Source organism: Pelodiscus sinensis, chromosome 23 (genome assembly GCF_052426305.1).
Source record: "Pelodiscus sinensis isolate ZL-2025 chromosome 23, ASM5242630v1, whole genome shotgun sequence".
Lineage (NCBI taxonomy): Eukaryota > Metazoa > Chordata > Testudines > Trionychidae > Pelodiscus > Pelodiscus sinensis.
The window spans coordinates 19,383,240-19,404,827 of record NC_143074.1 but is presented as its reverse complement, the minus strand read 5'-3'; the positions used below and the strand labels follow the sequence as shown (position 1 = coordinate 19,404,827).

Genomic DNA, 21,588 nt, shown 5'->3' with positions numbered 1-21,588 from the left:
ATTATTCAGCACCTCGTTCATCACACTAAGTGGATGGCATCTACCGTGTGCAAGAAGAACCTGTCACAGCATCCAGGGCTGGCCCGGGCCATTCGTGCGCCCTGGGCCCTGGGAGCGCAGCTTCGCCCCCGGGAGTGCGGCACATGTGTGGCCCCAGCCCCCGCCTCGTCCGGCAGCCCCGCGTGGCACCTCTTACCATTGGGCACCCTGGGCGGTAGCCCAGTCAGCCCCTAGCTTGGGCCGGCTCTGACAGCGTCTCTCACAGCAGCACTGTTCTGTTGATATTTTAATTGACAGGAGGAAGTGATGTGTAAGACCGAAGTCGGGAATTGTACCACAGAGCTAAAACAGGGCAGTTCCCATGGAACAGTTCGGCTGAGACTTGGCTATGCCGGGACTAGCCCGTGGGGGCTGCAAACCAGTGTATGTAAGTAAACAGTGTCACCTCACCACGGAAAATCACTAATGGGCATCACACTCTGTGACTTAGCCATCAGTAACCGTGAAAAAACTTCAGAGGGGTAGCCAAATTAGTCTGTACAGCAGCAGTGGCCAACCCATGGCTCGCGAGCTGCATGTGGCTCTTCTCCCACTCTGTCAGTGCAGCTCGTTAAGCTGCCCCTGCATCCCTGAGAATGGCCCCCGCCTCCTGGCTCCTCTGGGCTCCCTGGCCAGAGGAGCTGTCCGGTACTTCCAATATGGCGGCAGCCGGTGGGAGCCTGCTGAGGCCTAAAAGCATAGAAACACGCAACATGCTTCAGCTTCTTAAAGGGGGAGGCCTTTTTTTTTTTTTGCTCTACAACTTTGCCCCAGCTCTTCACGCTGGATCCACTAATATCTTGGCTCTTTATCTGGAATGGGTTGACCACCCCTCCTGTACAGGATAAACTTAAAAAACAACAAATAATCTGGTAGCACTTTAAAGACTAACAAAACATGTAGATGGTATCGTGAGCTTTCGTGGGCACAGCCCACTTCTTCAGATGACGAAGGGGGCTGTGCCCATGAAGGCTCATGATACCATCTACGTGTTTTGTTAGTCTTGAAAGTGCTACCAGACTATTTGCTGTTTTTTAAGTAACTGTAAAGTGCACACACAAGCCAACATTTTGCCCACAATCTGCTTGACCAGTAGATGGTCTAGACAGTATTTGGTCCTGCCATGAGGGCAGGGGACTGGACTCGATGACCTCTCAAGGTCCCTTCCAGTCCTAGTATTCTATGATTCTACATAAATAAAGGCAGGGAGGAAGAAGAGTCTTATTGCTTAAAGAGCAATAATAAACTGCCTGGGCATCCTAGGGCATATCACACAGGGATGAGAATTCAAGAGGGGAAACAAGGGTGTATTGATTTTGGGTGCTTCCATCTACAATGCCTGACGTGGCACATCTCACCCATAACATGAGTATTATCTGTGTGCTAACACTTAAGTTACTTGTCCCCAACCACACAGTAAACTAACAAAGTTGAGAATCTAGAAATCCTGTCTCCCATTCTGCTCTGCTAGCCACTAACTATATTCTCATGCTAATTCCACACTCAATACAGTTACAGTTGCATGCCTCTCCTCCTGCTCTTCACCCCTCCACTTTAGATGTAGGAATAGTCTGTCACGCCAGAGCAATATAATGTATAAATCCACCCAGCAAGCAATCAAAGTTGCCTGCGCAAGATACATGAGCAGAAACAGATGGCTATTTTTTTGGCAAGTTCTAGAGCTGCAGTTGATAACCTGTGGCCTATATGGTTCCATGTGTGGTCTTCAAGACATTTTGTTTACTGCTGCCCAACCGCAAGGTTGCCAGATCCCTTTGGTTTGCATTTGTGTAGGATTTTTTCCTATTAAAATGACACACACACTTAAAGCAAGGGCATTTGAAGTGAGGTGCAGGCTGACTGCACACAACACTGACTGGGAGAGCCATGCACTCCCTCTGCATCCAATCAAAGAGCGGCTACAGTTCACTCGGCACCCCCCGCAAATAGTAGGTATGCAAGCACAGATAGGAAAATGACCCAGTCCCCAGAAACCATCTTGGTTATGACAATTTTGCGGCTCACTGAGATGAAGGGACCCTCGTGAAGTCTATTCACTAGCGTAGGTTGCTGGGCTAGCGTGCCCCTTGAAGTCCACTCACAATGGAATGTGATTCCAACTTGGCTACTGTTCACATTCACTCCCTTAAAGGCAGTCAAGAATCATTAAAGCACTGTACTGGACATATGGCTTGCAGACTCCTTTCCCCGCAATCTATTCCAGATTAAAATATCTACAAATAAATTACTTCAAACTTCTGATACGTGATTCGTTGGGCAAGCTTCCTCAGTTTGGTGGAGCAGCTCCTTTCTTGCCTGACAAGAGCGCAAGATCACGGGGAAGGAAGAGATTTCCCCTCAGCGATGGTATGTAAATTCCAGGACACACCTTGTAAGTTTCCTTAATGGGTATTTTTTCTGGAAGGAGATTGCATGACATTTTCATTTGCTCACTGGGTATTTTTTGTAATTGGGATTCCAAAGTCTAGGCTCTTCACCCATACACAAAGGGAGAGCAGTTCTTACTCATGGGAATCTTTTGGTTTGACAAGCCTTGCATAAAGTTCTGTCATTGTTGCCTGACTCTGGTGACTCATTTCCACCTCTGATGTTTCAAGCCCATGAGTCTAAGGGGCTGCTGGACCTTTTCCCTTCCTAGTCGACCGGATTCCCTCTGTCTAGGGTCCCTTTGGTTTGCGTCTGCAAGAGCAGATGTGACTGCAGAGAGCATATACGTGTGTACAGCTACCTTTGGTCCTGTCTGCCCTGGCATTCCCCGGGCACCATCGCTGCCAGCACGTCCCTGAAAAGAAAGGAAAGGAAAGTCATGTACAAAAATGGAGCAAGACCGCAGGGACTTCTGCTCTTCGCTTTGTGGCCGAATAAAGTTTTATTTAAGTTCAAACCCACTGGCAGGGGGACAGTTTTCCTTGCGGGGAGAAAATGACGGTCTTTTTGTGGCAGCCCATCTTTGCCTGGCTCTCTAACAAAGGGTATAATATAAAATGGTGGGGTCCACGGATACAAGGTCTTGGCTGTTGATTTAAAAGGGAAGACACACTGCAAGATATGTTCAGAGCGGGTAACGAGATAAAAGCTCATTAGCAACCCAGGAGTGGGTCATGCCATTGAGTTTTTTAATTCTCTCTCCTGCAACCGGAGCCTTCTTGTTTCAGCTCAACCCCTTAACTTGCACCTGTGGAGATGCAGGCACAGGATGTGAGTACAACGTGTGCTATCTTCTGTAGGTACCCGCGGGTCTGATCTTCCTCCATGCCCATGGGAATCCGGAGTAACCCGGTGAAGCCAATGGAGTTACAGTAAAAGTGGTGTGAGAAGTAGGCCCAGTTCATGCATGCAGGCATATTTTGGATGCCTGGAGAGCCATCATCTAGAAGCTGGGAAGTGTGGAACAGAATGAGACATGCACCTCACCTCACCTTCTCCCTTTTTATGCCTGAGGGCTGTTAAGCCTCTCCAGTATCTGTATATAGGTTTAGTGGAACTGGGAAGCCACCCAGGTATCAACATCTCCCCCACAGATTCATTCCTGGCTGGCACTGTGAAATGGGACGGCTTGTCACCCACAGGTCACTGCTTCTCTGTGGCCCCCTGGTTGCCCCCTTGCTCTCCGCAGCTGCTAGGCAGGAGGAGAAAGTCTATTTCAAACATGCCAGGAGATACCGAGTGGACTTACCCTGCGGCCTGGTTTTCCTGATGGGCCTGGGGGGCCTTGAGTGCCTCGTGGACCCTGCAATAGATTGAAGAGATTGGGGAAAAAAACAGAAGCAGATGATGATACACCATGCGCACGTTCTCCAGAGGACAAAGACCAAGACACAGGCCTGGTCTAGCTCGGCCCATTTTGTGAAGTTCAAAAAAGGGTTAAATCCCAACCTACCATATTTTTTCAGCAGGGAAGATTTACCAAGGTATTTGGGTGCCTATAGGTGTAGATCAGCACTTTGGAAAATCCTATTGGGTACCTAAGTGAGTAAGAGGCCTAATTCCGATTCAACGTTCATTGCAGTCAAGTACCGTAGCTACCTAGCTGGTTTATAAAACCACTAGCTTCACATGTAGGTGCCTAATCTCCTTGGTAAACTTGTCGCAAGGTGAGCAGATATAGAAAGGCAGATCCATTCATTCCTCAGGTGGTTCAGTGGAGATCAAAGAATGGCCACTGGAGAAGATGAGAAATGTACCAGCCAAAACACTGCCACTAGCAATGATCACGGACCACAGAATATATGACGTTCACCTCACTGAACAGAGTCCTCAGCACATCAAACACCCACTGTGTCATGTCAAAATTAAGGGAAATCTTAAAGTCAACCATTCCACACATGCTGCTGACTCCATGTTCTGGATGCAAATCTTTCAGCCCTTACTCAGGTGTCTCCTGCAGATAATGGGAGTTTTGCCTGCCCATGAGCTATGACCTCATTTGGGGCCTTCGAAGTTTCTTCAGAGGAATAACTGCTTGAGTTTTGAAGGTGGGGCCCCCCAGAATCCTGGTGCAGGCTATGTGGATATAGCTTTCCCAGTGGACGCATGGAAAGAGGTGAAGCACAAGATTTAGGCCGATACAGGTTTAGAGGCGCTGGTAGGCCGAACGGACGAGAGCACTATTCTCCATCCCTCTCCCCAGGGTGGAGCAACACGGCATGCTGGACTGCTGAACCTCCTCAACCCAACCCAGAATCCTACAGGGCTTCAAGTAGGAGCAAAATTCTCTGTGTACGGAACGGTCATTTTGCCTGGGAAAAGAGTAAGAAGGAAGTAAGGGCTTTCAGGATTGGATGTGCTGGAAATCATTACTGGCATGGTCTTCACAAGGTGGGTAATGTGGAATATTCCATTACCCGAGGATCTCTGAGCTCTGCGTTTGGATACTCACATGCTCATGTAGGCACAGAACATATTTTCATAATTGGCCAATTTTATTCACCTTTTGGAAAGCATAGGTTCTTCCTCCTTCTTGGCCACTACAAAAGCCCCAGTTTTAGACCTGGTGGCTTTAGACAAGAGCTCACCACCACTCCCTTTGGAAAATTAAGTAATTTTCTCATACACACCTGAGGCCCCATGTCTCCCGGTTCGCCTTTTAGTCCTCCACCGCCTGGGGGTCCCTAGGGATGCATAACACAATTAGATTGCGCTGTGCCATGGGCAAGACTTGAATCATGTTCAAGAAGGGCCCATTAGTCCCCAAGGCCATGAGAGTTTGCTAGGAACCCACAGCACTGAACGCAGCAGGATTAGAACCACAGCTGCTCCGGCAATTAGCTCTGAGCACCGAGCCAAACATTTTCCAAACAGTGCTTAGCCATGTTTGGTCTCTCTCTGACACAAGGTTTCCCTCATGACAGGGGCTGTTGGTTGATGTGGGGGACACAGGGGAGCAGTGACAAGAATGTTTGCCCCAAAGCAGGATGCACATCCAAATCCCTATACAGGGGCATGGGACGGAGAGGAGGCCAGAGAGCAGGTGCATAAAAGTGCGTGTCAGCAAAATGAAGGCCTCTCTGACAATCTGGGCCCTGATAATGTCAGGGAGCCAATTCCAAGGCTTTGCCTTCTTGTCCTCGGTGTTTGGCTACTTCCTTACCACGGGGCCTGGCCTTCCAGTAAGTCCCATAGGACCTGCAGGTCCTCTCAGCGCCAGCTGCAACAGAAAAAAAAAGAAAATCATCCAGGTTCTTCTACATCCTATGGCTATACAATGCCAAAGCCACCATGACCCATATCTTGTGTTTTCACCAGTGACAATGCTACACCACTGGGACCAGACATTTTGCACAGCGGGCCAAAATCACTATTGGCAGATGGTGCTGTGACAACACTCAAGTCAATGGGCTTTGGCCCAGCGTGCATAAAACAAACCATGCGTCCAATGCTCAGAAAGAGGCCTAAATCCCTGATGCAACTCCACTGACTTCTGTGCCCTTAGATCAGAAATGAAGGTGTCCCAGGGTGTGTCTACTCTGCACCATAGGTCTAAATAAGATATGCGAGTTGAGCTATGCAAACTGTGTATCTTATTTCAGTGTTATTTCGAAATTTGGCGCTGTCTACACAGCATTTATTTTGAAATAAATCACTATTCCAAAATACCCCTTACTCCTCATGAAATGAGGTTTACAGGGACGTCGGACTAGCGAGCCCCTTATACAGTAAAACTCCAATAGTCCAGCACTCAATTGTCCGGCATTCCCGATACTCCGGCATCGAAATGTCAAGCGCTCCTATCCAGCGGATTAAAAAGCTGGCCTCTCAGCGCACATGCCAGCTGTACCCGGACAACCATAAGGTTGGGGGTGGGAGAGTGGGATCGGGTTATAGCATGGAAAAGAGCGTTTTGCTTCAGCGAAGGGGAAAGGAGAGGGGAGGGGGATTGGGTTACAGCACGGAGAAGAGCGTTTTGCTTCAGCTAAGGGGAAAGGAGGGGGAGAGGGGAAGGAGGTCGGGTCCTGGCCAGCTGTTAAGCCGGGCAGCTGTACCGGGACCTCCCAATACGTCTGCATATCCGATAATCCGGCACCACCTAGGTCCCAAAGGTGCCGGATTATCAGAAGTCTACTGCATTTTGAAATAGTGGGTGTGCTCAAAAGATGAGGAATAGCCATTTCGGGAATATCTATTTTCAGGAGGTATCCCGAAATAGCGCAGCAGTGTAGACGTAGCCGCAGAGAGCCTAACACAGATATGGATGTTAACTCTCCCCTAAAAACTCCCCCTGGAAAGAATGTACTGTACATTGTTCACAGCGTAAACATTGTGCATGGGTATAACTATTTTTTGAGAAAATGTGCATTTGCTCTGTCATAGGTAGTACAAGGACTGTACCTTATGTACGGAAGACTGTCTCTTATGTAGAGACTATAACTCAATGGATAGAAGTGCACATAAACACATTAACACTAAAGGTTTATTCCTTAGCTGATGTTTTACATCCATGCAGCTGCGTCGATTTACACCAGCTAAGGGTCTGGCTTTATAGGTCTGAACCTCTTCTTGCTTACACTGCTGGATAACCAAGAGAGAGATTAATAAGGCCCTCTGTGTTGATGATAAATCTGTCTATGCCTACACTACAGGAGTATTCTCCCTGTAGTTTTGTTATCTATATCCTGACAGTTCAACTTACCTTTTTTTTGCCATTTAATATCCCTATACATAGTACAGCAATTCAACTTCAATTTTTTAAACCCAGTCATTAAAAAAGTCATATAGCCAGCACCAAGTCAATAATTTTCATGGCAGGTAATGGGACTCTCCATGCTTTATAACACCACTTGGACAATTTGTTCCATTGCAGTAATTCAATATTTAAAGGACTGGTTATTATCTTATCCCCATGATCCCGTAACTAAAATCTATGCTGGCTGCTTTTGTAATGAAACAAATATCACACAAGTGCTAAGTTATTTAGAACTTTTATTTTTTAAGAGCGGCTAAATAAGAAGGCACTGCTCTGAAATATGGCCCGCTGGGACAACGTTTGCTCTCTTTACCAAGAATCAAACGGAAGGGCAATATGTCAACTTAATTATGTAATTAACCAAAAACAAGAGAAGAAAAATCCACTCATCTGAGGATTCCCTTTCCTCTCCCACCCTCCTCAAAACCCGGCCCCTTCATAACAGATGACTTCGTGCTCGCTTTTGTGATTAGTAACCCAGTTCATGTGGCAAGGTCTGTACGCAGGGTCACAGCTGGTCAGAAAATGTTCTTCACCCTTCTGGAGAATTTTCACTTTTCATTTAAAAACCATAAACACAAAAACTGTGCGCTTGTGTTCCCGTCTCACCCCCACTTTCACCAAGAACATGCCTACACTAGGACATTTTTTCAAAGTAACTAAGTTTGAAATAACTCCCGAAATAACTATTTTGCAATAAGCTTCTTCCCGAAGGAAAGCAGGAGTACAGATTTCAAAATAACCAAACTATTATTTCGAAATAACAGGCTTAGTAGTGTGGACGGTCTGCTTTTTATTTCGAAATAAGGGAGGTTATTTTGAAATAACTCCATAATGTAGACCAGGGCCAAATGGCCAAAACCGGAATGAAAAAAATCAGTTGGGGGATTTATGGGTTTTTAATGAATGGCAGACATATTTCATTAAGGAAAGGGGGGAAATCCTTTTTCAGTTTTTGGTTTTCTGATCAAAGAAAAAAAGCTCAAAAGTTTCACAGACAAAAAACAGACACTTTCCAAACAAACTAATGGAGTCAAAAGGCCAATTTCCGATTAAAAAAATTAACTAAACGTTTTTTAACTAGCCTGACTGGCACTAAGTAGGCATGGCTAAGGAACACGATCCTCTAACCCACTGATTCCCAAACTTTTCGCACCCCACTCCACCCCCCGCAAAGCTTGCTGAGGGGAAAAAAAAAAAAAGGAACTGACCGGGGCCAAAAAACAAAATTAGCAGCAAACTTGGGGGTGGGGGGAATTGATGGGGGCTGGGTCGCCTCGTGCCCCCCCACCCCGGAATTTCTTCACGCCCCCCAGTTTGGGAACCCATCCTCTAATATGTCTCCGAAAGGAAACTAAAAGGACAGGGAAACAGGCCAGGTTCTGGGACAATGTCCTCCTTGGGAGACAGCTTCATATTGTGTTGGCATGGGAACAGAACTGGACAGAGCTGTAAATCTGAGACTGACTGGGAGCCCCAAAGGCCCAGTCTCTTCATTAGGAGTCATAAAAGAAGGAAGGGAAATCTGCCAGCCCATTGGATAGACGTATTTACGGGCCTGGTTCCAATAAAGCATGTATTGCCTTTCTTGTGGGCACTGCCGCACGCATGCTCCGGGCCTGTAGCTAAAGAGAGCACTGACAGCTTAGTAGTAATGCACTGGGCTAAATTCTGATCTGGGTTCCATGCAGGCCTAAGGAACCCCAAACCTCCTTTTTAACCCCCTGCCTAAAGCACCGGGGTCCTGGGCCCGTGTGTGTCGAAACAAGCAGAGCTGTGAGCACTCCCTTAGCCCCTGCCCAGAGCAGGAGGAGCGAGAAAGCAATGGAAACCGGGGTCCCGCACTCCGTGCTCAGTGGCTAGAGTGGACAAGCCAGCACAGGTGTATCTGTGCGGGTGTAGCTACAGTAATAGGGTTGCCAGGTGGTTTAACCAAAAATACCAAACACACACATCCTCTCTCCCCCCCCCCCCCCACAAAAACAAACCATGGGGGAAATAAATTCTATTTTCTTGATCAAGGCAGAATGCAGCTTCCCTGCATAACAAGGAAAGCAGAGGGTCCGGGGCCAGAGGGTGTCGGGGCCCACGGGGGGGGGGGGGGGAAAGGCCGGGAGCCGAGCCCAGTTGCCGAGTGTGTCATAGGGCTGTCAGGTGTCCGGTATTTTTGCCTCCTGGCCAGGAAAAAAATCTGAAAATACCGGACATTTTACGTGTCTGGTATTTTCTGAATTTTTTTTTACCGGACAGGAGGCAAAAATACCGGACTGTCTGGGTCAATATCGGACACCTGGCAACTCTAGTAGCTAACTGCAGCTGGAACAGGCCCGTACTGTGATGCCCGCACTACGAGCAAGGAGTGGGAGTCCCTGGCTCGCATACACACGCTCAAGGTAGCTCAGTGGGTGCTCGTGGGGCCGGCATGACGGCAGTAGCATGAGTAGCGGCAGCAGAGGCATGGCTGAGACTTGCCACATATATTCCCGCTGGTTCCAGGCTCGGCCATGCCCCCGGCTGGGGCTCTCTGCGTGACTGTGGCTACAAGTGTGTTTACACTCGTGCCAGCTCAAACAGGGCTAGCAGAGTGTGTACAAGACCAGGGGAATTGAACCCTTACCTAGTAGCCTAAATCACTACTTCCCAGGAGCAGGGACAAAGCAGGGAAGGGGTTGTGCCCCAGAGGGGTGTTCTGGAGCTATGGATGTAAAATCCTGATCAATCTGCCAGCTGGTTAAATGTTAGGTTAACTGGTTAACTGACTAAGCGGGATCCCTGGTCCTGGGGATGCTGCTACTGTCGCTGCTACCGGCAGGCAGCTCCCAGCACTGACCATGAAGCTCAGCCTGCCATTGTCACTGGCAGCAGGAGTTCTCGCCCCACACTGGGGCAATCTTCTGCTTGAGCAGGCCATGGGCAGGAGACTTCTCCCAGTCACCGGTTAACTGGTACCCAGTAAGTATTGCCTGGTAAGGGTGAGGCTTACAAGGTAACCAGTTAACCAATTACCTGTTCATGTCCCTACCCTGAGCACAATACATCCTTGGGCTAGTCTTGTGTGGGTGACTTCCTTGGTGGTGTCTAAAGCCTCAATCTAATTCCATGTGTATTCGAATCACGTGAGCACATTCATGGAGAACCTCTCCCGTTCATAAATGGACTTCCTTGTGCCATACTGCATCTAGTGGGTTTTCACTTTACACAAGCAAGTGACCGAGTTTTCTCTCATACAAAGGCTTGTGAAAAGTGAATTTCAGTGTTCTATTTGCTGGAACCCAAGTTTTAATTCCCCAACATTTGGGCCTTCAGCGTATGAATGTTCATCCGATCAGGAGGCAGATATATTGCAGGACTCGTGTGACCGATCAGAAGCAACCAACACAGCTTGAATTACAAAACATTGACAAGGAAGTTTTCACAGTGTGGAGGCAGGAAAAGGGAATAATGTTTTCTTCCACAATTGTCAATCCACAGAATTAAATATATGTAAAAACATATCTGCAAGGATATTCATCACATACTTTCCAATGAATACGTTACATTAAAACACCGTGTATGCAGAATTTACCACAGATTAGAAATGCTATTGGGATGCTTCTTAATTCTTGCCAGTTTTTATAGAGATGGATTTCAGGAACAATTCAAGGCTTGTGGGCCAATACGCAGCAGAGTTAATAACTAACTGAATGGAGGAACCAATACAGAAAAGATTCACAGAGCTGAGAATCAACTTATCTCTGATACATTCGTTTATTTATTGAGAGTGATTTACCCCCAACATTTTTGTTGGCGGTTTTGAGCACAAAGAACCAAACCTTGTAAATAGCAGAACTTCACGGAAACTTAGAGGATTATGGCTATTTACATCAGCAGAGGATTTGGTCCAAAAGGTATAGGGAGGGTCTTTTGAACCATAGTTTTGTGGTTTGCCCATCTCTAGATGTTATTAATAGGCCAAAGCATGCAAAGATGCTAACCCATAGGGGTCACATTACCATGCCAGGCACAAAATCGCGGCCAATATTGAGACACATCCCCTAGATGCATTTCCCTCATTTCTTCTTTTCTTCCAAAAGCGCTTTAGAGAAAAAAGGTGTTCTCACTTACCCTGGCCTGTTGCAGTATGGCCTGAGCTTGGGATTCCTGCGCTGACACAAGAGGTCCTTTGGAGCCACCATCTCCTCCCCCACTAAAGCGGAACTGCAAAGAGCAAGAGGCATGTTACTATGCTTGTACCTTTTCCACCTTCTCCAGCCTGACTTCCTATAGCTTTTCTAATCAGCCTTGCTGGAGTGGCTCTGTCACTGCCCTACTGGTCTCTGATGGACGCACAACGCTTCTGTCGGAGTCCTGCGACATTCACTGTTGATGGGAAAACCAGACCAGTGATCTCACTTATTTAAGGCACAAGCCACATTCTTCCTAGGTAAGCACCTGCAAAGTAAATCACTGAAGCTTAATACAACCTCTGGACAAGATGCATGAAATCATGATATGTGCTTTAAAACCTTGAGGACTCATCATCCGCTCAGAACTCTAAAGCCAGAACATTCATAGGCCCGATGCTCTCCTCCCAGATGCTCTTGGCTAGGCGACCCCTGCAGATGTGATTGCATCGGGATGGGAAAGAATTACTTTGGCTTTCGTCTCCAGTTTACTACAGTACAGAGCCTACAATTCCAATGCAGGGCCTACAGGTTTGTGCTTGTGTGTTTGAAAAGCTATTCCTGATATACTATCTCCCCATGCCAGGAAACCTGACATTTGAATGGAAAATAGGACAGAATCCAAACAGGTAAACATTTGAGCTTGGCTTAGTCCAATCTGCAGAGGCCTAAGGGGAGATGAAAACTGCACTGGGCCAGCAGTATGCAAGCAGAGAAACCCATACAGGAAGCAGTCACTGTGCTCTGCAATTTTGAATGGTGCTTTTGCTCTCAGGACTGGCTTTCCAAACAATACTTAAAAACTTTGCTATAGTTGGTGGAGAGGGCAGATGCAGGGCTTTTAAATCTATTTTACAGCAGGAATAAAGGTGGAGGCCCAGTGCTAAGCAATGTTCCCTCTAATATTTTTCACCCATATGCAGATTTTTTTCCATCCATGTGCGGAATACATTTTACGTGCATCAAGGCATGAGTGAATGTGCACCACCAGTAGAAACAAAACACTTAGCTGTGAGTGCTCTGCTAATCAGCTGGGTGGCATTTGAATTCTGAATCTCTCCTGAAAACTGCACAAGCGCACAGTTTGCAGGGAACACGGGTGCTGAGGTATGCTTCAAAGAGCAGAATTTAACTTGTAGTTTATGTAGTGTTTTGGGATCCTTTGGCATGAGAAGCACTCTAAAATGTAAGCTGTTGATCTCTGACATACCCTCTCTTGGGAGATTATTTTCCTGATTTAAAGAAGACTGAGGCACTTTCCACCCTCTGATATCTAGGAACCTATGTTCTTACGGCATTTCCAAAACTACCAAATGTCTTTGGAGCATCCCACGATTGAAACTGTAGACTGTAGGTCCTAGTTCAGTGATGGGAAACCTGCGGCCTACTGGGGTTCTATGTATGGCCCATGAGGCATTTTTTGTTTACCGTTGCCCACACCCAAGGCTGCCAGACTTTGCTGGTTTTCATCTGCATTTTTTTTCCTACCGATAGTACAACAGTGGCATACACCAGGCGAGGGCACGTGAAGTGAGGTGCGGGCTGACTGCACACAACATTGTGAGAGCCAGGCGCTCCCTCTGCATCCAGTCAAAGCGCTGCTACACTTCAGTCGGCACCCTCTGCAAATCCTCGGTACGCAAGAGCAGTAACACTGCCCTATCCCGGAGGACCGTCTTGGTTAGGACAATCTTGCAACCCACTGAGAGGAAGAATGGCCACTTATGCAGTCCACTCACTAGCCTAGGTTGCCCCTTCCTGGCCTAATAGGGTAACACTCCTTCATCCGAGTTTCACCTCAGCGTGCTATTGTATAGCAAGAGGCAAAGAAACCAGGTTCCAACATGAAACTTGGCAAATGGAACCAAACCCCATGATTTACGGCCCCAGAGCTGGTAACTTTATGGGCCAGAAGAGGTATTCTAATGGCCAGCTAAGCACTGTAACAATGTTGTGCAGCTGGACTTAGCAACACCAGGCTCCCTGCCAGTAACCTACACATGCATTACCCTACCATTTGGAACCTCTACGAGTGCACTGTGGTTTTTATTTAAGACTCTCCTCTTAGTACCCAACTGCTGATTTTCTAGCCGCGAGGCTCCTTTGGGTTCGCTCACATCACAGCAGAGACAAAACATACTCATCATCATTCCTTGGGAGTCTTAAGACCAAGAAGGCTGACTCAGGGCTTGCTAGATTTGCATCCAGAAAGACCAGTGCCAGAGTCTTCAAAAGGGACAACTTCATTTAGTCGCCAACACTTGGAGTGCCCGATTTGAGACACCTCCACAGGGCCCCCGACTTTCAGCACTTTGAGACATTTCAGAAGGGAGGAGTCAGCTCTTTCTGAAATTGGAGCCCCCTTTTGGGGCCCCAAGTGGAGTCCATTTGAGGCATTTGAAATCACTCGTCAATTCTGAAAATTATAGCTTGCTTACCCATTAACTTCTCCCGTGAAGAGAGCACAGCATTTTACACAAGGTGGGTAATAATGTACATAAACATGGACATACATAGTCAGACCAATGGTCCATCTAGCCCAGTATCTTGTTTTCCAGCAGTGGTCAGATGGGTCAATGAGAATGACCATAACAGGGAAAGTATCAAGTGATCCATCCCGTTTTCCAGATCCAACATCTAGTCATCAGAGGCTTAGGTACACACAGAGCCTGAGGGACATCCCTGACTATCTTGGTTAACAGCCTTTAACAGACCTCTATGAACTTGTCTAATTCCTTTTGGAACCCATTTTTAAGTTTTGGCCTTCTCCTCGTGCTCTGGCAACAAGTCCCACAAGTTGTATGCTGTGTCGCTATTCCTGAAGGGGGAAAGTGAGTCACAACGAGGTTAAAGGACTCTGTCAAGAACAGACAGGGAGTCAGTGGCAAAGTGAAGGACTCCTGCCCTCTAGTCTTCCATACTTCTCTATTTCCCGTGCCCTTTTGTTGCAATTATACTTACAGGCAGCATGAGCATTGTCCCTGGGGGTCCTGGTAACCCATCTGCTCCTGGAAGACCAGGCCGGCCAGGAGATCCCTGCAGAGGGGAGAAATAAAGAGAAATCATTGCTGCATGGCATATATATATTATTTCATTCAATCTCCCTCATAGGTTGCTGCAACAGGACAGGCCTTTACTTCTCATTAGCCTTGGCAAAGCCAATTACGCTCAGAGATAGTGTACATTTTGATGGTATCCAGATCCATGGCAAGGCTAGCAGAAAGAGATATTTAATCAACACACCGAAGGCAGCTGTAAATACACATGGTAGATCTTAGCAATTCCATCCCCCTGCACCCTTCCTTCCAATGGTTCACATTTGCCTTGAGCAATAAAATCCTCTGCAATGTTCCAGATCAGTGGCATGAAGGTTTCATTGAGTATATTAAGCCCTATTAAACCCGTATATGAAACCTTGTGTAAAATGGAACATAGAGCAATGAAGCAGAAATGCACTAAAATGTATTTATTCTTCCACGTTTCATGGACTGGTTCACCTCTTTCTTTTAATTGTTTTTGGTGAGGGGGGAGGGTTGTCCTACAAAAATATTTCCATCTGCATTGGGGCAAAAAAAACCGCTGGTGTAAACCACTGACTTCAGTGGAGCAGCACTGATTTACATCTGTCAAATATCTTGATCTTAAGAGTCTATAGGAAGTGCCTACACATTGAAATTTTCCCTAGAGGAAACTCTAAAATAACAACATCGCTCCATCTTTCCAAAAAACAGCCTCCGGATTATTTACGCTCACAATTATGTGCCTGCAAAAAGTCCACATTTGCACAGACATCCAACAGTACAGCATACACATGAGGACACCTAACTACTCAAAGTGCATGCATAATTCCAATTTCACGCTAGCATGCAAAGCTGTGGGTGTCGTAGGTGATCTGTAGGGCCCTGCACAGACACAAAATTGTAAATCCACATATGTAAAAGTGATCTCCAGATATCAGCAACCACATTTGCAGATGTAAATACCCACAGATATAAAGCAGACACCTGCAGATTTACAGGACTCTGTTGATCCCAACCTATGAAGTCAATACTACGTCTAGACTGCATCCCTCTGTCAACAGAGGGATGCAAATCAAGCACTTCGAAAGTGCAAATGAAGCTAGGATTTAAATATCCCGTGCTTCATTTGCATAAACATGGCTGCCGCTTTTTTTGAAATGGAGCTTTATCGAAAAAACGACAGTCTAGACACGATCTTTCGAAAATACAACCCTTTTTTGAAAGATCCCTTATTCTTCATAAAATAAGGTATACAGGATCTTTCGAAAAAAGGTTGTACTTTCGAAAGATCGCGTCGACTGCCATTTTTTGTCAAAAAAACTCCGTTTTGAAAAAAGCGGCCGCCATGTTTATGCTAATGAAGCGTGGGATATTTAAATCCCTGCTTCATTAGCAATTTAAATGTGCCTAATATACATCTCTCTTTCGACAGAGAGGTGTAATCTAGACACACCCTAGAAGTCTTGCCATTCATTTCATTTCGTTTCAGATGTAATCCACCATCCTCCTGAAGTTACTTAATAGCGTCCCATGTTAATTTTACTTTCCCTCTCTTCTTAAATGAAAGCTGCACAAACCCCGTCCCCCCAGGGAAGTTCGCGGGAGTAGGATATGTGAGTTGCACCAGCCATTCTAAGCCTTTAAAAATACTGTCTCTCTGAGTATGTGCAAAGGATGCTTTTTGCGGGGGGAGGAGCTTCTGTCTGATTTTGCACGCTAATGATGGTATTGTCCATTTAAGCTCTTTCCCCCCCAAGGTGCTGAAGAATCTGAACTCTTCGATGGAAATATAAGAAACAAGAGTCTTGCTCATTTTCATTTTCAAATCAATGATCTGCAAACCCAGTCACCATCACCCCAGGCACTCATCAAAACTAGGGCACCATCATCCTGGCACAAGCTTTTATTTCTCCACTCAAGCTCATCTGAGGAAGTGGGTTGTGCCCACCAAAGCTCATGATACTCGCTATATATTGGATAGTCTCTACATATATTGTATGTCTACACTACAGCGTTATTTCGAAATATCTAATTTCAAAATAGTTAATTCGAAATAGCTTATTTTGAAATAACACGTCTACACACAAAATGCATTTCAAAATAGCATTTTTCTATTTTGAAATAGCGCGTCCACACTGAGTGGACGTTGAATCGCATTTAAGGCTGGTTGGAACCAGTTCCAGAAGGGCATCAGGTCAGAAGTTACCGTGTGGCCAGGGCAGCCAGCAGGGCACCCTGGGAAGGGCTGGAAGCCCCCTATTTCGAAATAAGCATCTACACAGCGCTTATTTCGAAATAGCAGTTTCGAAATTGGCACTATTCCTCGTGGAATGAGGTTTACTAATTTCAAAATAAGCCCTCCGCTATTTCGAATTAATTTTGAAATAACGGAATGGCTGTATAAACGCTAGGAAAGATATTTCGAAATAACGTCTGTTTCGAAATAACTCTGCTGTGTAGGCATACCCTAAGGTGCCAACAGGACCACTCATTGTTTTTAAAGTTACAGACAAACATGGAAACCCCTCTGAGACTGGCACAAATGAGTCGCCTTTGTTGACTGGAAATGTATGGAAGCCCCTAGAGAGCAGGTGCTGTCGATACGCATAAGAAGAGACAGTGGATGAGAAGCTGGATAAGAGTCAAGAGGGTGCCCTTGTAGCCAAGAAGGCTAATGGCACATTAGGGTGCATTAGGAGGAGAATTTCCAGCAGATCTAGAGAAGTGATTCTTTCCCTTTATTCGGCACTGGTGAGGCCACATCTGGAGTACTGCATCCAGTTCTGGGCCCCCCACTATAGAAAGGATGTGGACACATTGGAGAGGGCCCAGCAGAGGGCAACCAAAATAATTAAGGGGCTGGAGCACATGACCTCTGAGGAGAGGCTGAGGGATTTGGGCTTATTTAGTCTGCAGAAGAATAAGGGGGGATTTGAGAGCAGCCTTCAGCTTCCTGAAGGGAGGTTCCAAAGAGGATGGAGAGAGGCTGTTTTCAGCGGTGACAGATGGCAGAACAAGGTCTCAAGTTGCAGTGGGAGAGGTCCAGGTTGGATATTAGGAAAAACTATTTCCCTAGGAGAGTGGTGAAGTACTGGAATGGGTTACCTAGGGAAGTCGTAGAGTCTCCAACCCTAGAGATTTTTAAGTCCCAGCTTGACAAAGCCCTGGCTGGGACGATTTAGTTGAGGTAGGTCTTGCTTTGGGCAGGGGTCTAGACTCAATGACCTCCTGAGGTCTCTTCCAGCCCTAGGATTCTATGAGACAGTCACTGCTACAAAGAGCTTGCTATGTAAATAGCAGGAAAGGCTGGGGAAGAGACAGAGACCCAGAGAAACTAGCAGTGACATTTTCCATTCTTGAAAGTGGTTCAGGACTAGATTTTTAAGGGTATTTAGGCACCTACCTCCCACTGAGTTTCAATCAGACTTAGGCTCCTATCCACCTAATTCACTTTTGAAAACAAGACTTATGGGATGGTATGTCCACACAGCAATAAAAGATCCGCGCAATGACTGTGGCAGGTCCAAGTTAGCATAAGGATTCATGAAACACAGGCTTTGGGGTTGTGAAACTGCAATGTAGACATTCAGTCTCAGGCTGGAGCCCACGGTCTGAGATCCCACGAGGGACAAGACTCTCAAAAACCTAGGCTCCCAGCCCATACCCCAACATCTACACTGCTATTTCATAGCCCGTCGTCCTGAGCCCCCCACGCCTGAGCCAGCTGACTGGATCTCTCAGTCTCAATGCCCTGGATATTGTTCAGCACAGTGTAGACATAAGGCTCCTAAGTCAGCGAGGTGCTTTGAAAAGTATATAAGTGACCTGACCAAGACCACTCAGTGAGTCAGTGGCAGAACTGGGAACTGTACCCAAGTGTTCCAGTCTTAGTTCTGTGCCTTAAGCACCAGCCTATGGTGCCTCCTTACATGGTCTATGTGCTGCATCTATTTTTATATTAGAATATGGTTCTCCTGCATCCCTTCCTTTTCTCATTCTCTCTGCATTATGTGGGCTTGTTTGCTTGTTTTAAACTATGCTCGCTCTTTTCTCTGTGGATTTTTTCCTCTTATTTATTGTGCTCTTTCTCCCCCTCCGATAACAAGGCAGCTGAATTTTCAAGACCGTGATTAGGGAGTCCAGAATTAGGGAAAACAACTTTGCCCCACCCTACCCTGGAACACACATACACCAGTCAGACTATTTATATTCACGCTGCCCCATAATTAGAAGCACTGGATAATATTACAGATGAAGAATCCAGGCTTTGTGTCACCCTCCAACTGACCCAGAATAATAACACAGCTTGAAAACCTGCAGTAAGCATCCACTATCGCTAGTGATTTATCAACAGAAAACACAAGTAGCCCCAGCCTGGGAAGGCAGGCTGCATATCAAATCAACCTATCCATTTTTCAAAACTAGCTCAGGATGTTACTTCCACTTTGTTTATTTAGCCACTTGGACACCAGAGTCCCTGACTCAGCTGATGGGGAGCTGATAGGTAAGCAGAGCAGTCCCATCTGCTGGATTAAAAGCACAATAAATAATTTAGGGCAAAACTGTCTTATATAATAACTCTTTCTCCCCACCTCGCCCCCACTGTCCCTGATGTATGATCAATCACTTCTGGGTTTGTTTATCTATCTTCGTGTAGTCTGTCAAACGCGTGGTGATAAAATGTTTTTTACACAAGCATGTTTATCGGGGGAGGGGGAGAGGAGGGGTATTTTTAAAATATCCCAACTTTAAAGTCAGTTCAGTTTTCCAAAGGTCTTTGAGTAACTTTACCCACAAACAGTTGCACGCCAGTGTAAACAGCTGTGGGGCCAATGAAGTCAATGCGGCTTTGCTGATGTACAATAACGAAGAAGTGCAGCAAACTATCCCGCTGCTTGTGAATGCTAATTTAGTACCTCAAGAAAATGTCCAGCCCCAAGAACATCATGCTTTGGTACCGTGATCGCCTTAGCAGAGATACAGGGAGAGATGGGTGAGCATCAGAGTTCAAAGTCCAGCTCAGTAACACAACATGATGGGCGCGGATTAGGACTTTTAGCCTATTTTTTTGGACCTCCCAGTGTGGCCCCGAAATCTCGGAAAGGGGGGGATTTCTGACCCAAAAGACTTTCCCTTGGGATCTCAGCACTTCTAAACCAGGCGCCGCCTGATACCTAGAAGAAGAAGAGCATCCAAGAAACATTTCAGAGCCAGAACGTAGGTTTCAGAGCCAGAAGCGGCATCTGGGAAGCCAATGGAAGTTTTACCATTGGCCTCAATGCTGCCCTTACGGAGATGCCTGAGGGCACGCCAGAGCGTAAATCAGTGTCGTTTGACCTACTTCAATGCTAGCTATGGAGCTGATCTCTCACTCTACTTCATTCTCCATTGCATGGAGCAGCGTGTACAAGGGTAGACGCATCTGGGGTCTTAGCCAATTAACATATTCTAAAAGGAGAAAGACAAAGAGAAGATGGCTGTGCATTGGCCTCACAAGGAGGTAGAGGAACCTGGAGACATTCCATCCAGGAAGTGGGGGGAGACCCATCCCCATAGGCCCTGGCCATCCATGCTGTGGCAGGGATCACAATTCGTTTCCCTGCTGAATGGCGGGAGGGACGTTTTCTAGAGTCAGTGGGTGTATTCTCTTCTTGAATGCTTTGGAATTCAGTTTGGATGGCTTGCGCCACTCAATAAATCGCTGCCGGCCCCCTGCCGTCCGGGTACTTTCATTCACTCGGCATGTTGTGCTTTAATCATCTACTTGTAAAGACAAGACGACAGAAAGAAACTGTTCGCCCCCGAGGGCCCAGAGCCAGGGAAACACACATTCTGAGCAAGAAAGGATTGGTGTGATCAATGCATGGCAAAAAATCAGGGTAAGGACTGTCTGTCAGCCAGAATACAGCTTATGAACACGTCTAACCTCATGGGAAGTGCTGTCCTTAGAACATAAAAACATAAGAACGGCCATACCGGGTCAGACCTACGGTCCATTTAGCCCAGTATCCTGTCTGCTGACAGTGGCTCATGCCAGATGCCCCAGATGGAGGGAATACAACTGGTAATCCTCACATGATCCCTCCCCTGTCCACCATTTCCAGACAAACACAGGCTAGGGACACCATTCCTACCCACCCTGGCTAATAGCCACTGATGGACCTAACCTCCATGAATCCATCTAGCTCTTTTTTGAACCCTGTTCAAGTCCTAGCCTTCAACACATCCTCTGGCAAGGAGTTCCAGAGGCTGACTGTGCAAGTTCCAGAGGCTGACCATCCTTCCTTGTTCAGTGCCCTGAGCAGATGGGTGCAACATCCCAGCGATGGTCAGAACAGCAGATCTTTCTGATCACAGGGTAATATATAGCTTGGATAAATGGGAGAGCCCTTGTTCCACTGGCCAAAGTCACATTGTCCAAAGGAGTTTGCTTTCTCCATCTGTTCCTTCCAGTCCACAGTTTCTAGGGACACTAGGATATACCTGGTGCCACCTCCAAGAGGCTCTTCTCTTCAAATCTGCCTTCAATATTTTCTAAGATGATTTCCTCACAGGTTTTCTGCAGCTTCCACTTGCACAGCTGGAAAGCCCTGTGGTTTGGGGCAGCATGAGCCATGGGTGCCATTAGCAGGCATGTCCCTTCCTCCTGCCTTGGTCTACAAGGTTTGGCCACCAGCTCAGGGCAGGGGAGTGTGTTCCATAAACTTAGTGCCAGTCTCTAAACCAGGATGGAGAACTTCCAGCTCCTGGCTTATTTTCAGATAGCTCAAAACAAATCTCCATGCTGGGAGTAAGCCCTGAGCCTCAATGTCCCTGGCAGGATAGAGCGCGAGTTGAGGGGAATATGAGTGAGGTGAGTGGTTTTTTCCTCTTTCTTGCTTGCTTTCTTGTTTCTTACTTGTGTGGCCCCTTGACTGATTTTTCTGTGGGTCAGTGGCCCCCAGATGAATAAAAGAGGTTCCCCACCCTAACTCTAAACATTCAAATAACAAAAGAGCCACTCAGGGTCTGGTATGTTTAAACAAAGAGAAGAAAAGACCTTCAAATGCAAGCACTTTGTTGCAGCACTTAGGGTAAAGCCCTGACCAGGGACTTAATTTTGGGTGAGCCCTGAGGAACTCTTCCCCTGTACCAGTCCCATCTAGCTCTGCCTCTGAACAAA

The 21,588-nt window shown here is 46.6% G+C and overlaps 1 protein-coding gene across 2 annotated transcripts in view; it reads right to left on the bottom strand.

Moving 5' to 3' along the window:
* COL5A1 (collagen type V alpha 1 chain) overlaps nt 1-21,588 on the bottom strand; it is a 317,689-nt gene that overhangs the window by 120,639 nt on the left and 175,462 nt on the right. For both annotated transcript variants that reach the window (XM_075905279.2, XM_075905278.2), the window contains exons 12-17: nt 14,368-14,442; nt 11,348-11,440; nt 5,651-5,707; nt 5,118-5,171; nt 3,737-3,790; nt 2,789-2,842 (exon numbers count right to left, since the gene is read on the bottom strand). In XM_075905279.2, coding sequence (XP_075761394.1) covers nt 2,789-2,842; nt 3,737-3,790; nt 5,118-5,171; nt 5,651-5,707; nt 11,348-11,440; nt 14,368-14,442 — 387 coding nt within the window. The remainder of the gene's footprint in view (nt 1-2,788; nt 2,843-3,736; nt 3,791-5,117; nt 5,172-5,650; nt 5,708-11,347; nt 11,441-14,367; nt 14,443-21,588) is intronic.